The sequence below is a fragment of the Melampsora larici-populina genome (genome assembly GCF_000204055.1).
Source record: "Melampsora larici-populina 98AG31 unplaced genomic scaffold MELLAscaffold_2, whole genome shotgun sequence".
NCBI classification, from domain to species: Eukaryota; Fungi; Basidiomycota; class Pucciniomycetes; order Pucciniales; family Melampsoraceae; genus Melampsora; species Melampsora laricis-populina.
Genome location: NW_006768766.1, coordinates 2,112,782 through 2,125,228, shown reverse-complemented (window position 1 = coordinate 2,125,228; position 12,447 = coordinate 2,112,782). Strand labels below are relative to the sequence as shown.

The 12,447-nt window shown below is 37.6% G+C and overlaps 3 protein-coding genes across 3 annotated transcripts; 2 read left to right on the top strand and 1 right to left on the bottom strand.

Moving 5' to 3' along the window:
• Nucleotides 1-4,274: 4,274 nt before the first annotated feature.
• MELLADRAFT_101872 (uncharacterized protein) lies at nt 4,275-4,878 on the bottom strand (the record flags this gene model as incomplete). Its single annotated transcript, XM_007404307.1, has 3 exons — nt 4,275-4,340; nt 4,408-4,609; nt 4,646-4,878. The coding sequence occupies 3 exons, from the start codon at nt 4,876-4,878 to the stop codon at nt 4,275-4,277; spliced, it is 501 nt and encodes a 166-aa protein (XP_007404369.1).
• A 2,746-nt stretch (nt 4,879-7,624) lies between these two features.
• Nucleotides 7,625-8,560, top strand: MELLADRAFT_101871 (uncharacterized protein; the record flags this gene model as incomplete). Its single annotated transcript, XM_007404626.1, has 2 exons — nt 7,625-8,255; nt 8,337-8,560. The coding sequence occupies 2 exons, from the start codon at nt 7,625-7,627 to the stop codon at nt 8,558-8,560; spliced, it is 855 nt and encodes a 284-aa protein (XP_007404688.1).
• A 3,496-nt stretch (nt 8,561-12,056) lies between these two features.
• On the top strand, nt 12,057-12,447 carry MELLADRAFT_89161 (uncharacterized protein; the record flags this gene model as incomplete). Its single annotated transcript, XM_007404627.1, has 2 exons — nt 12,057-12,144; nt 12,203-12,447. 2 exons carry the CDS (start codon nt 12,057-12,059, stop codon nt 12,445-12,447), a joined length of 333 nt encoding a protein of 110 aa, XP_007404689.1.

Genomic DNA, 12,447 nt, shown 5'->3' with positions numbered 1-12,447 from the left:
ATACACATATATAATATAATGACGTAATAACAAGTCCAAACGAAAAGGGGATACCCTATATCTAAAAGTAATAACAAGTATATACGGAAAATCCTCCACGGAGACACATATAAACAGGATAAGATGATTAACAGATAAAAGAATATAACTAACTCTCTAATTGATATATCTGAATATAAGAAAAATAAACACGAGAAAAGAGTAAGAAAAATTATGAAAAAAAAGAAAATAACACGCAAAAAATAGCTAAAAATTATTTGTAATGATTGAATTATACTGTAAGGGCTCTTGTCTAGGGTCTCGTGGAGCATTGCTCTTATCACGAGTTTTGTTCTAGTTTTTAAGAGTGATAAAGCTACTTTAATAATTCGATAAGAAAAGAATAAAACAATTGTAAACTAACAACATATATATACATAAACAGTTTGTAACATCTTATCCTAACAACCATATTCGCTATAACAACCATTTCCAATCATTCCATCTCTTTTACATTTGATAATATCTCCTAGTAGATTTGAATATTTCTTTACATATTACAAATCATTACAATAATGATTTTCGTCTACCCTAAAGATTTCCCAACGCTGCTTGATATCCCATCGCATAACGATTATCTAAAAGTTTTGAAGGACATGGAAATTGTGGATATTTGGCGTGAAAATTTAAAAGAAATAAATCTAAATCAGACGAGATGTCTGTTAAGGAAACCCAAGTATCATCTGAAATCGGCCTTCCTAACCACCTTAACAAATATTTGGGAGCTGCTTTGCCTTTCTTTCGATAATCCAAAACTGCTGAAACATGCCTCCAATCATGAGTAGGTGCCACTTGTCCTTCTATACGTCTTTCCGGGGTGACACGACCTCCTACAGAAGGAGATATATATGGTGAGATGAGAGAGGTATTAAAAACGGGATGAAGTCTTGAATAGGTACTGCCCAAATTTAATTTAACCACATTTCTTCCAATCATTTGTACTACAGGAAATGGTCCAATACGACGATAATCTAATTTCGATGAAGGCCTAGCCGTGGTTATATTTTGTCGTGACAACCAGACTAATTCCCCAGGCGAATAAACTGGAGCTTCTCGACTGTGTTTGTTGTACTGATCTGCTTGAGCCTGCTTCGCATGCTTCAAAGATAACAAAAGGTTCAATTGAGTTGCTTCTAAGTGTTCCACAAATTTATCAGCATGTGGAACCCTTGAGAATTCGGTGAAACTATTGGCTCTAGGGTGAAAACCTTGCCAAGAAAAAAATGGAGTAAGATTGGTAGAGGAAGAAGTTGAATTGTTAAAACAAAACTCGGCCATGGGTAATAGTTCAACCCAATCATCTTGTCGATATCCAATAAAATGTCTTAAATATGACTCTAAAACCTGATTCGTCCTCTCTGTTTGTCCATTTGTCTGTGGGTGGAAAGCAGTAGAGGGAGCAGGATGTATACGTAGCTGTCTTTGAACAGAAATCCAGAAGGCCAAAACAAAAGTCGAACCTCGATCTGAAACAATTTTATCAGGAAACCCATGATATCGAAAAAATTGAGATATAAAAAGAGATGCTAATTGGGGAGCGCTCATTGATTCCCGACAAGGGATGAAGTGAGCACCTTTTGAAAAATGGTCTGTGATTACTAAAATGGAATCGCAACCGGATGATATAGGTAACTTAACAATAAAATCGATACCTATCGTGCTCCAAGGCCAATCCGGTATCGCAGACGGGATTAATCTTCCTACTTGATTCTGAGTAGAGCGTTTTGTTCTCTGACATGAATCGCAGCTTCGGACAAAATCAATAATATCTTTACGAACAGTTTTCCAAGCAAAGGTCCTAGTCACTGCACTCAACATATGTGCAAGGCCCGGGTGCCCCATGGAAGTAGAGTCATGAAAAGCTGAAAGAATTTGCTGACGAAGTGTTGGCGGAACAAATAACCGATCACGGAACCACCACAAACCTCCTTGAAAAGTAAAAAATGGAGGCGGAGGCTTAGATCCATCAACATTGTCATATTCCTTATATGAATCAATGAGAAGTTGTCGAGTCGCAGCAGAAGGAATGATAAAAGTGGTATCAATAGAACATACTGAAACACCATCTTTTACCATATATGGCTTCAAAAGAGTCATCCTATTTGATTCATTGGATATAACCTCGTAATCAGGACGTCTTGATAATGGATCTGCAGGATTAATTTTTCCTGGAGTATGAAGAATTTGAAAATGAAAAGAACTGAGATAAGAAGCCCAACGCGCCTGCCTAGGAGTTAACTTTTGAGAGGTCATGAAATAACAAAGATTGGCGTGATCAGAAAATACGGTTACTGGAGTAGGAGTACCAGTTAACCAGGCTCGCCATTCTTCAAAGGCTTCAACAATAATGCCTAATTCCTGATCATGTACCTGCCAATTTCTTTCAGCTGGAGTCAATTTACGAGAAAAAAAAGATACAGGTAAAAGATTACCATCCTTATCCGGCTGAGAGAGTATTGCAGCCATTGCAAAACCTGAACAATCAACTTGTAATGACCTGGGTTTCTCAAAGTCAAAATGGGAAAGAAGAGGAGCAACCGTAAAAGCATGTAGAAGATTTTTGAAAGCATAAAAACACTCAGGATTTGCTAAACCAGTCACTACGTCAGCAGTCTTTTGAGTCAAAGCTGTAAGTGGAGAAGAAATGTCTGAAAATTGATGAATAAAACGACGATAAAAATTGGTAAAACCTAAAAATCTGTAAAGCTGTTTCGAATTCACGGGATAAGGCCAGTCAGCAATGGTTTCAACTTATTAGGGTCCATTCTCAGTCCAGTGCTAGAGATAACAAAACCTAAAAAGGTAACTTCAGATTGATAAAAGAGACACTTGTCCTGAGATACACGTAATTCATTCTGTTGCAATTTGAGTAAAACTTGCTCTACATGTATCTGGTGTTCTTGACGAGTCTTGGAAAAAATTAAAATATCATCAATATACACAAAGCATGAAATACCTAAAAATTCAGATAAGACAGATTGAATGAAACGTTGAAAACAAGCAGGGCCATTGGCTAATCCAAAAGGCATTACTAGACATTCAAACAAACCCCAGGGGGTTCTAAAAGCAGTCTTCCACTCATCCCCTTCCCTAACACGAATAAAATTGAAAGCGGATTTTAAATCTAATTTAGTAAAATATCTACAGCCAGAAACCTTAGTTAATAAATCTCCTAACAAAGGAATAGGAAATGAGTCACGGATAGTCATTGAATTTAAAGATCTATAATCTACACAAGGTCGGTTTTTCTTCCCAGGAACCTTAACGAAAAAAATTGGAGAAGCAGCCGGAGATGAGGAATGTCGAATATTGCCTTTTGCTAATTGAGTATCGATCCAATCCTTCATCCTTCAAAAGTAAATAGGAACCACCATAAGTTGGCACAGCGCCCTCCTTTAATCAAATTTCCAGATCAAAAGCTGGTCGATGAGGAGGTAAAGTTGTAGGACCCTGCGAATTAAACACATCAGCAAACCTTCTAAACTCCAAAGGAATTGATTTTTCCCAAGAAATTGAAGAGGGAGCGATGAGAGGAGATGACAATATCGAAGAAGATAAAGAGGGAGTGATGAGAGAGGATGAAAATGCTGAAGAAGATAGATTTGATAATGATGCAAAAGACGAATATTCACCAGTTATCTTAGAAAAACTGTGATTAATCGGTGAGTCCAAACGTAAAGAGGGACCACAACCCCCAACCCAACCGTCATGAGAACGCAACCAGTCCATCCCCAAGATTAGATCATAACCACTTAAACTAGTAACGTCTAATGAAATTGATGATTTAAATAAAGAACCTGTGACATCCGAAATTGACAAAACGCCTTTCCAAGAATGCGTCACCAAACCATCCTTTCCTTCAGAACCGTCAAAAGTAACACACTTCAAAGGAAAAGGTCGAAGCGAAAGAGAAAGATCATGTTTTCGAACAAAAGCTTTGTCCACAAAACTGCCAGAAGCTCCCGAGTCCACCAAAGCTTTGGCCGGAAAAACCACACCGTTAACAATAAGATCAACTGATAAAATAAGACGATGATCCATCGTGGATGAGTTCTTGAAATGAATAGCTGAAATAGATGAAATAGTTGGTTCGTCCGAAATACCATCACCCGTCGGATCAAACATAGGACGAGCATCAAGTGAGTCAGTTTGTAAGTTGTCATAATAAGTCAATTGATCGATATTTTGATATTCTGAGAACAAGGCCGCTACTTGCTGAACCGGATCTTGAGTTGCTACCGCTGCTGGAACACCCATCGCTTGCGGAAACCCAGGATGTTGGAGAGGCACTGGACCTTGTACTGAGGGCAAAGTGTATTGAGTCGGAGATAAATTGTACATATGAGGTGGTAGCTGATAAGGCTGAACCGGGACTTGAGCAAAGCCAGCAGACACATCTTGAAAAGATCTAGGAGGAGCTGAAACATGAGGTTGACGATGATTATTTGCACGTTGCATATGTTGAGGTAAAGCTGACACAGCTGAAACTGAAGAAGGTCCTCGAGATTGATGAAAGTTCATAAAAGTTTTGATTTCTTGAGTCGTCTTTGGAGGAGCGTTAGGACACAAACTCTTACCATCCGGAGTTCAATGAGTAGAGTCATACGGCTTTAAACATTTATGGCACATCTTTCGTGCATGACAGAATTTGACAAAAAATTGAAACAAAATTCCATTCGGCAAGGGCGGAAAAGTTGGGCGAGCATTGATAGCGTTAACGTCGACTTCCATAGCGTTTGGATCACGGGGAATCGGGACAATAGGCGGAGATGAAAAGGAACGTTGAACTGGCAAAGATGAACTATTCGCAACCACATGCATTATTTGTTCTGAAGCCATTGTTGCCACCGCTTGCCTTTCCTCCACAGTCTTACACTTAAACCAATCAGGATGTTTAAGCGCTCAATCCTTAACATCTGGACGAAGACCTCCAGTAAATAAATTTTTTAACACCACATTGGAAAGTTGAAGCTGGAAAGCCATAGAATTAAATCGAGAAATAAATTGTCCAACAGGGAGTTTTCCTTGCTTGAAATTTTGAAGATCCAAAAACAACCTTTCTTCAGCAAACTTATCGCCGAACTTATCTAAAAATTCTTTGAAAAACGAAGCTAAAGAGGTAAGAGGTTCTATCGTGAAAGGAGTTGGTGTGACCGAAAATGCTGATGAGTCCGAAATACCATTTTCGCGATCATTCTGTCTTAGCAAACTTAACCACCAATCATGAGGAGCCGAAGCTAATGGAAAATGACAAGCCACCCAGGTGATTTTTCGATCCTCATTCGCAAAACAAGAAGAAGATGAAAAGAGAGTATCTCGAATTGTAGTGATAAAACCTGGAACCTTTCGAGCATCTCCACTAAAAACGAGATCCGGTAAAGCAGGAGGTTCCGCAGACCGAACTAAAGTCGAAGAATGCCTGACAGAGATTAATTCTTCGTCCAAAACATTGAGAACATCACGTTTCACCGTGGCAAAAGTCGAATCCAAACCTTCTTTAAGTTTTGCATCAAAGTGATCAACAGAAATTTTATTACTGAACTCCGCACGTAAAGCCATCATCACATCATTTTTTGCTCTAATGATAGCATCATTAACTAAAGTTACCACCGCATCTGAAGCACTTGCATTTCGTTCATCAAAGACCTTCGTAACCGACTTATTAAAAGCATCCAAACGTGGTTCCAGATAACGATTAACGAATTGTTGTTCAGTTGAAGAAAGCTGATAAGCTTGAGATTGTGGCGATGCATCAGAAGCAGACATGATTAAGAGTGTTAAAAGAAAAATTGACAAGTATTGAAATAGATGTTGAAGAATTTTTAAGATTTGAGAGGTAAGTTGAGAAGAACACCAATTTCTTTAAAGAGATAAGTCGATATGACAGAAAGATAAAGAAACAAAAAATATAAACAAACAAAATAACCATTCTATACACATATATAATATAATGACGTAATAACAAGTCCAAACGAAAAGGGGATACCCTATATCTAAAAGTAATAACAAGTATATACGGAAAATCCTCCACGGAGACACATATAAACAGGATAAGATGATTAACAGATAAAAGAATATAACTAACTCTCTAATTGATATATCTGAATATAAGAAAAATAAACACGAGAAAAGAGTAAGAAAAATTATGAAAAAAAAGAAAATAACACGCAAAAAATAGCTAAAAATTATTTGTAATGATTGAATTATACTGTAAGGGCTCTTGTCTAGGGTCTCGTGGAGCATTGCTCTTATCACGAGTTTTGTTCTAGTTTTTAAGAGTGATAAAGCTACTTTAATAATTCGATAAGAAAAGAATAAAACAATTGTAAACTAACAACATATATATACATAAACAGTTTGTAACATCTTATCCTAACAACCATATTCGCTATAACAACCATTTCCAATCATTCCATCTCTTTTACATTTGATAATATCTCCTAGTAGATTTGAATATTTCTTTACAATATTACAAATCATTACAGGGGTTCCTTTTCCTTGAAGGCATGATCCCACGGCTGCTTCCCAGCTGGTGGCACCGGGGCAGTGCGCGAAGTTGAAATGATTTTCTTTGTGGGAAGACACTTCAAGAAAGTCCCTTGGTGCATTAATCAAGTTGAATCCGCATGTCTCGGCATGAGGAAAATGTCATTGGAGCCCCTCTGCGAGGGCGCGCGGCCGCGCAGATAGGGCTTTGTTAAGCTTAAGGTTTTGCACCATGATGCGCATTTCAAAAAAAAACATTCATTCTCAAATTGCAGGTTGTGTACATGTCCATTCAAAGCCACGCGTCATCGCCTATGAGCACCAAGCAGAACTTGGAGTGCAACGATCAATCGAGATGAAGAACCTGAGAAAAGGAAAGAAACGAGTTCCTCGAACCAAAGCAGAATCTGACGCACTATCCGAGTCTGACCAAAATTTACTTTGTCGACTGCCGAACGAGCTCCTTCTCGAAATCATAGAATACCTTCTCGACGACTTCAGCAAACCTGCAAAGAATCACCAGAAGAAGATCGAACAGGGAATTACTCTTTCATCAGGACATATGTCGCGTTTATGGATCTATCAACATAATGCTGATTCTCCAATCATGTCAGATTGTCAAGCATTTTCTCTAGTCAATCGTAGGGTATATTCTCTCTGTCGGCCTATCATATGGGAGGTCAGTTGGATTCGGTTCACTGGAGCGACTCAGCCTAGATCACTGTTATCTAATGCTGATCATCCCATCTGACCCTCTCAACTACTACGTTTTCTTACTCCACCGCTATAGTACCTCCAATTCCCTTCTGATATATCCACCCCAATGTCCTTCTGGAATCATGAGTTATTACCACGATACGGATGTCATGTTGAGGCGCTAGACGTAGGCTTGACATACGAGTGGCTTCGTGAACAGAAAAAACCACCCTCTATCAAACGAGCCGCCAAAGACAAGACTAAAAATCGCTACTCACTGCGGTCATTTAGTATCAATAAACTCAAATTTATTGACGAGGATAAGGATTATTGGGAAGTTGATAGAATTCATTACAATAATTTAAAAGTCTGTGCGTCTCGAGAACCTGTTAGTAAGGACGACATGAGGTTTCGGAAATCATTCGGTCTTGGTCCTGAAAATTTGGTCAAAGTCATTTCTTATTGCGATAATCTCACCGCGCTGTATCTCCATTGTCCGGATAGCTGTGACCCTCCTCGCGCAGAAGAAATGCATAATTTGGCTGATAATTTTAACGCACTGTTTTCGGAACTCGGTCGTCTTGAATATCTCAATATCCGAGGTCCTTCCGGCTCAACCATACTATCAGAGTGCCTCCTCGAACCTATCGCTCATCTTCCACTCCTCGAATCACTCGAGCTTGCATATGTTTCACATAAAGACTCGGAAAAGGTTGGCAAGCTTGCGATCTGTCTCTCTAAACTAAAAAATCTCAAAGAGCTCGTGTTGGATGACGTCAATGCCATAGATGGCTCTTGGGGTTATCATGAAGGTCCACCTAAACTAGTCGATCTTGCAATTATCGAGTGTAACCAGCTTTATCTCTCAGATATGCCCATGTCTATCAGTGCTTGGGCTCCTAACCTGACTCACTTGGAAATCAAATTTATGGAATATCTTGAACCTCAAGAAGACTTGTCAAACTTCAATCCAGATCATCATCAATTTGAATTACCGGAATTAACTCATTTGACCATCTGGCCTCATTCTGAATGTCAATTTTTCTATTGCTTCAAAGAGTGCAAAAATCTTTGTAATATTAACTTTTATTTATTCTTCAGTGATGAACTCATAGATCACATTAAAGCGATTTTTAACTTTCTTTCACTTAAAACATTACCTGAACTTGAAGTCATCAATTTATCTATGGATCATCAAAATTTTCCACTGCAACCTGATGTCAATGAGATTCTGTCTTCGATGGGTGATTTCTTGAAGGGTAGAGGAGTCCAAATGAAATGGTTTGACGAAAATGTTCCATACAAGCTTCAACGCAGTACAAAATTCTTTATGTCTTAAGAATGGATAAAATTTAGATTTTCAAATTAGAATAACAGTAGTACTTCTGGCAGCTAGCAAAGTGGACATAGTTTTAATGGATCCATTTTGGACTTTCGAAAAATACCAACCGGTAGAAGTATAATGTGCTGTTTGCAAACCTTTCTTGAACACCTTGAGCTTATCAAAACAGGTTTTGTGAGTGAACATTTGCACTTTTTTTGGTGTGTGAAGCAATTGGAATCAATTTTGCCTCTGATAAGGTTAACCACTCCTGTAGGCTCTCACTTCAATCAAGAACTTTATGGCAAATGAAATGATCAAGATTTTCATAGAAAAAATATCATCTTTGTCTATCTCTTATGAAAGCTAATGTATATAAAATTATACCTCACAGCTTCTTTGCGATACAAGAAGCATGTGGTAAAATAGTACAAGCATCAAACTCTCTAATTGCATTATCAATGGTTATCCTCTGTACATGCCCTCTTGGATTTTAGTTGGGAAGTTGAACAAGGTAGAACTAGGAAGTTTTAGTTGTCTGTAATCACGATGAGCTGATTCTTAGTCAAAATTTGTTTATAGAAATTCAAAGACAAAAAAATTATCTCCTTGTGTATTGTCAACAAAGATTTCAAAGTTTTTTCACATGTTCTAACATAAATTCATATTGGATCATTTTACTGTTGTAGAACTTAAAGCTCAACAAGAGCTTTACAGAGCTTAAAGAGAGATAATCTACTAATATAACTAACTAGTAGAAGTTGCCTAAGACTGCCTCTTTGAAAGAATCAACATGGGGTTTTGCTGAATTCTTTGGGATAAGGCACCAGAGAAATTGTTTCAATACTTAAGTCAAGTATTATTCCCGTGAGTTTTAGAAATAAAGAAATCTCAACACTGCTATAGTGTAATTCCAATCTGAGCACAACAAAACACACTTTTGAATTACTAGCAAAGCAACAATCAATTAGATTGTTATTCCAAAGAAGACTTGTAATCTTATCACACGTAAAGAAATCTCTTCTTTGATATAAAGCGGCAATTTAGTGAACTTAGTACTGATAAAGTAATTTAATTATGATTAAAAACACTCTAACAAAAGTATAAGATGAGTAAAAAAGGGGAACAAAGGCACGTAAATTCCTTAACAATAGTATATAACACTCCAACAATCCTCAATAATGGTCAGCAGCCTCCAAAAACCTTCAAAAACTGTCAAAAATCAACAGAAATCCTCCAATGTAACCATATGATGTCATAAATATTATTATTTGTAATGATTCAAGGCGTGAATTTGATCAATTGATGTTAATAAATTATGAGCGGATCTTCTTATGATGAATACAGGTGATTTTTTCCTAATATTCATAACTGAAATCCATTTTTGGAATTACAAATTTTTTGTAAAGTTGTTCAACTTTGGATTACTATAGCTCATTTGATAGCCCTCGTGATACTGATCATTTATCACCCCCATATGACCCATGTCTGATGTATGATGAATAAGTTATTGAGCTGTAAAGATTGAGAAAATAAGCTTTTGTCATGTAAATGTTATATGTAACCACCAAATTTGAAATTCACTCCAGTTTCTTTGTTGCCTTATAACTTTTCTACTACTCCTCCATTACTAATGATTTAAAGGTTTTACATTATGAAACCAATGATTCTGCGTCGAATGCACTATCACATACCCAATTCTGACAAGTTTTGACATATGTAATTAACTGAAAACCTCCATTTTTGATGAATTTTGACCATTTTCACGTCTAATAATGATTTTTCTTCTATCAAAAGATCATCCACAGCATTCCAATCAACCACAAAACCATAAAATCCTTCTGAAAAACCCTTGGCGCAACCAATCCTTCAATGACATCACTACACAGGAATTAATACCATAGTACCCTTTTTTTGAAATACCCTCTTTCTTGAATAATTTCACACCTCCCTTATCAATCCTTGTGATTAAAGTTGCTGATGACTAATGTTGTATCTCTCTGTCATAATAAAACCTTCCTGAACCAATAACTCTTATAATCATAACCTAAAAACCATTTTCCAGCCTTTCATACCCATATTTTCGAAATTTCCTTCAACTTTCTTAATATTGTTCTTCTTCTTTCATTCTTTTCATGAAAGTTTCCATTCTTTAAGATCCAAACTAAATGTTCTTCTTCCTCAAATCCCTTCTTACTAATTCTTTTAATTTGATTTTCACTCTTATACTATTTTTACTGATCTTTTTGAATTTTTCTTAACTCTTAAATGTTCTTATCATTTGCTTATGTAAATAAATGATTTAAAAGATAATGAAATGCAGATTATAAATCAACTTTGATAAACTTGATGACTAATAGTTTCAATAATAAATTTGCCTTTGACCAAAAATACAAATTTTCACATAATTTTTAATTTTTTTGCTTAAGTAGAGATCTTGCTCACCACAGCGTACATACTCGCTTTGAGTACCATAAATGGCTATCAGCATACAACCACCATTAGTATTCTCCCATGGTAGTTCCTGATGCTTTAGATATAACTGAGAAAAAAATGGACAGTGTTGCAGATTGAAACAGGACACTCAGCACTAATTATACTACACAAAGTTCTTCTGGAACTTTTCCACAAAAGTTCCAGAACATCTTTTCCACGAAGCCAGGAAGCCAGATTGGGTTCTGCCTTCCTGGACTTTGTTTATAAAATCCCCACACCCGCTTAACTCCAACTCACCAGCACATCATGTCCAACGACATTCCGCCTTCTGATGATCCACCCAGTTCAACTGACCCTCCAACGTCTCCACATGATATAGCTCAACCCATCTTAACCCCAGTGCCTTTTCAATTTCATCCGTCTGCCATCCCGTCCTATTCAGCCTTTCATGTAAACCAAACTTCGCCCAATTATTTCTCGACTCCGATACCTTCAAATTATCACTCGGGAATCATCCAAACAGGATCTTTGGGATCTTCCTTCAATTTGATGACTTCCCAGCCCCAAACTCAATCAAATAAACACCCAAAACCTGATGCCAAAGGTGGGAAGTCTCAATCTTCTTCAACTCGTAAACAATGTTCGAAAAAACCCAAGCCTCCTCAATCACCATCACGTGGCAAGAAGGAAATTAAAGGCAAGAAAGGCAACAAAAGTGAAGAAAACGTACCTTGTAGAAAGCCGCCCGTCAAGTGGGAGAGTCAGAAAAACAAAAAAGGCAAGAGTGCTATGAGCATCCTTCTGAATTAGATTACGACGTACAAGAATTGGGCTCAGTATAAGTCAAACAACAACTATAAGTCAGCTACTCTAGAAGTCATTGTCTCTTACTTAGCTGCGAACGGTATTCATGACCGCACTCCGAAGATCGTAGGAACCAAGGTCAGTGTTTTACTTCGGGAAACAGAAGTTTCATGACATGGTTGTCGCTGATTCAGATTGGTATCTTCAGATAGCAACTCTCAAAGCTCAGTTTAATGAGGCTAAAAGATGGATTGACCAGACCGGTCAAGGAGCAATGGATCATCTTGAAGCCAAAAAACAAACGAAAGGTTGGGAAGACGAGGATCCAGCTTATGTTGCTCGAAAGAGAGTGTTAGTCGATGGTCAGTAAATTTCAATGTTATTGATATGTTTGACTACACTGATGTTTGTTTGATACAGCGTACATTGAGGCCAGATGCAAATACTATTGGCAATTAGAGCCTGTCATGGGCCAACAAGACAAGGCTACGAGGCTTGCTAGTGTTAACAGTGCTCGCCGGGCCAATCCGGACGACTCTTTAGCCTGTTTGGGTTTACCTGCCGATGATCAACCCGTACAGGAGATGTTAGATGTGGAAGATACACATGGCTTAGAGCTAAGAAATGACGATGATCACTCACAAGCATCAAATGAAGAGGATTAA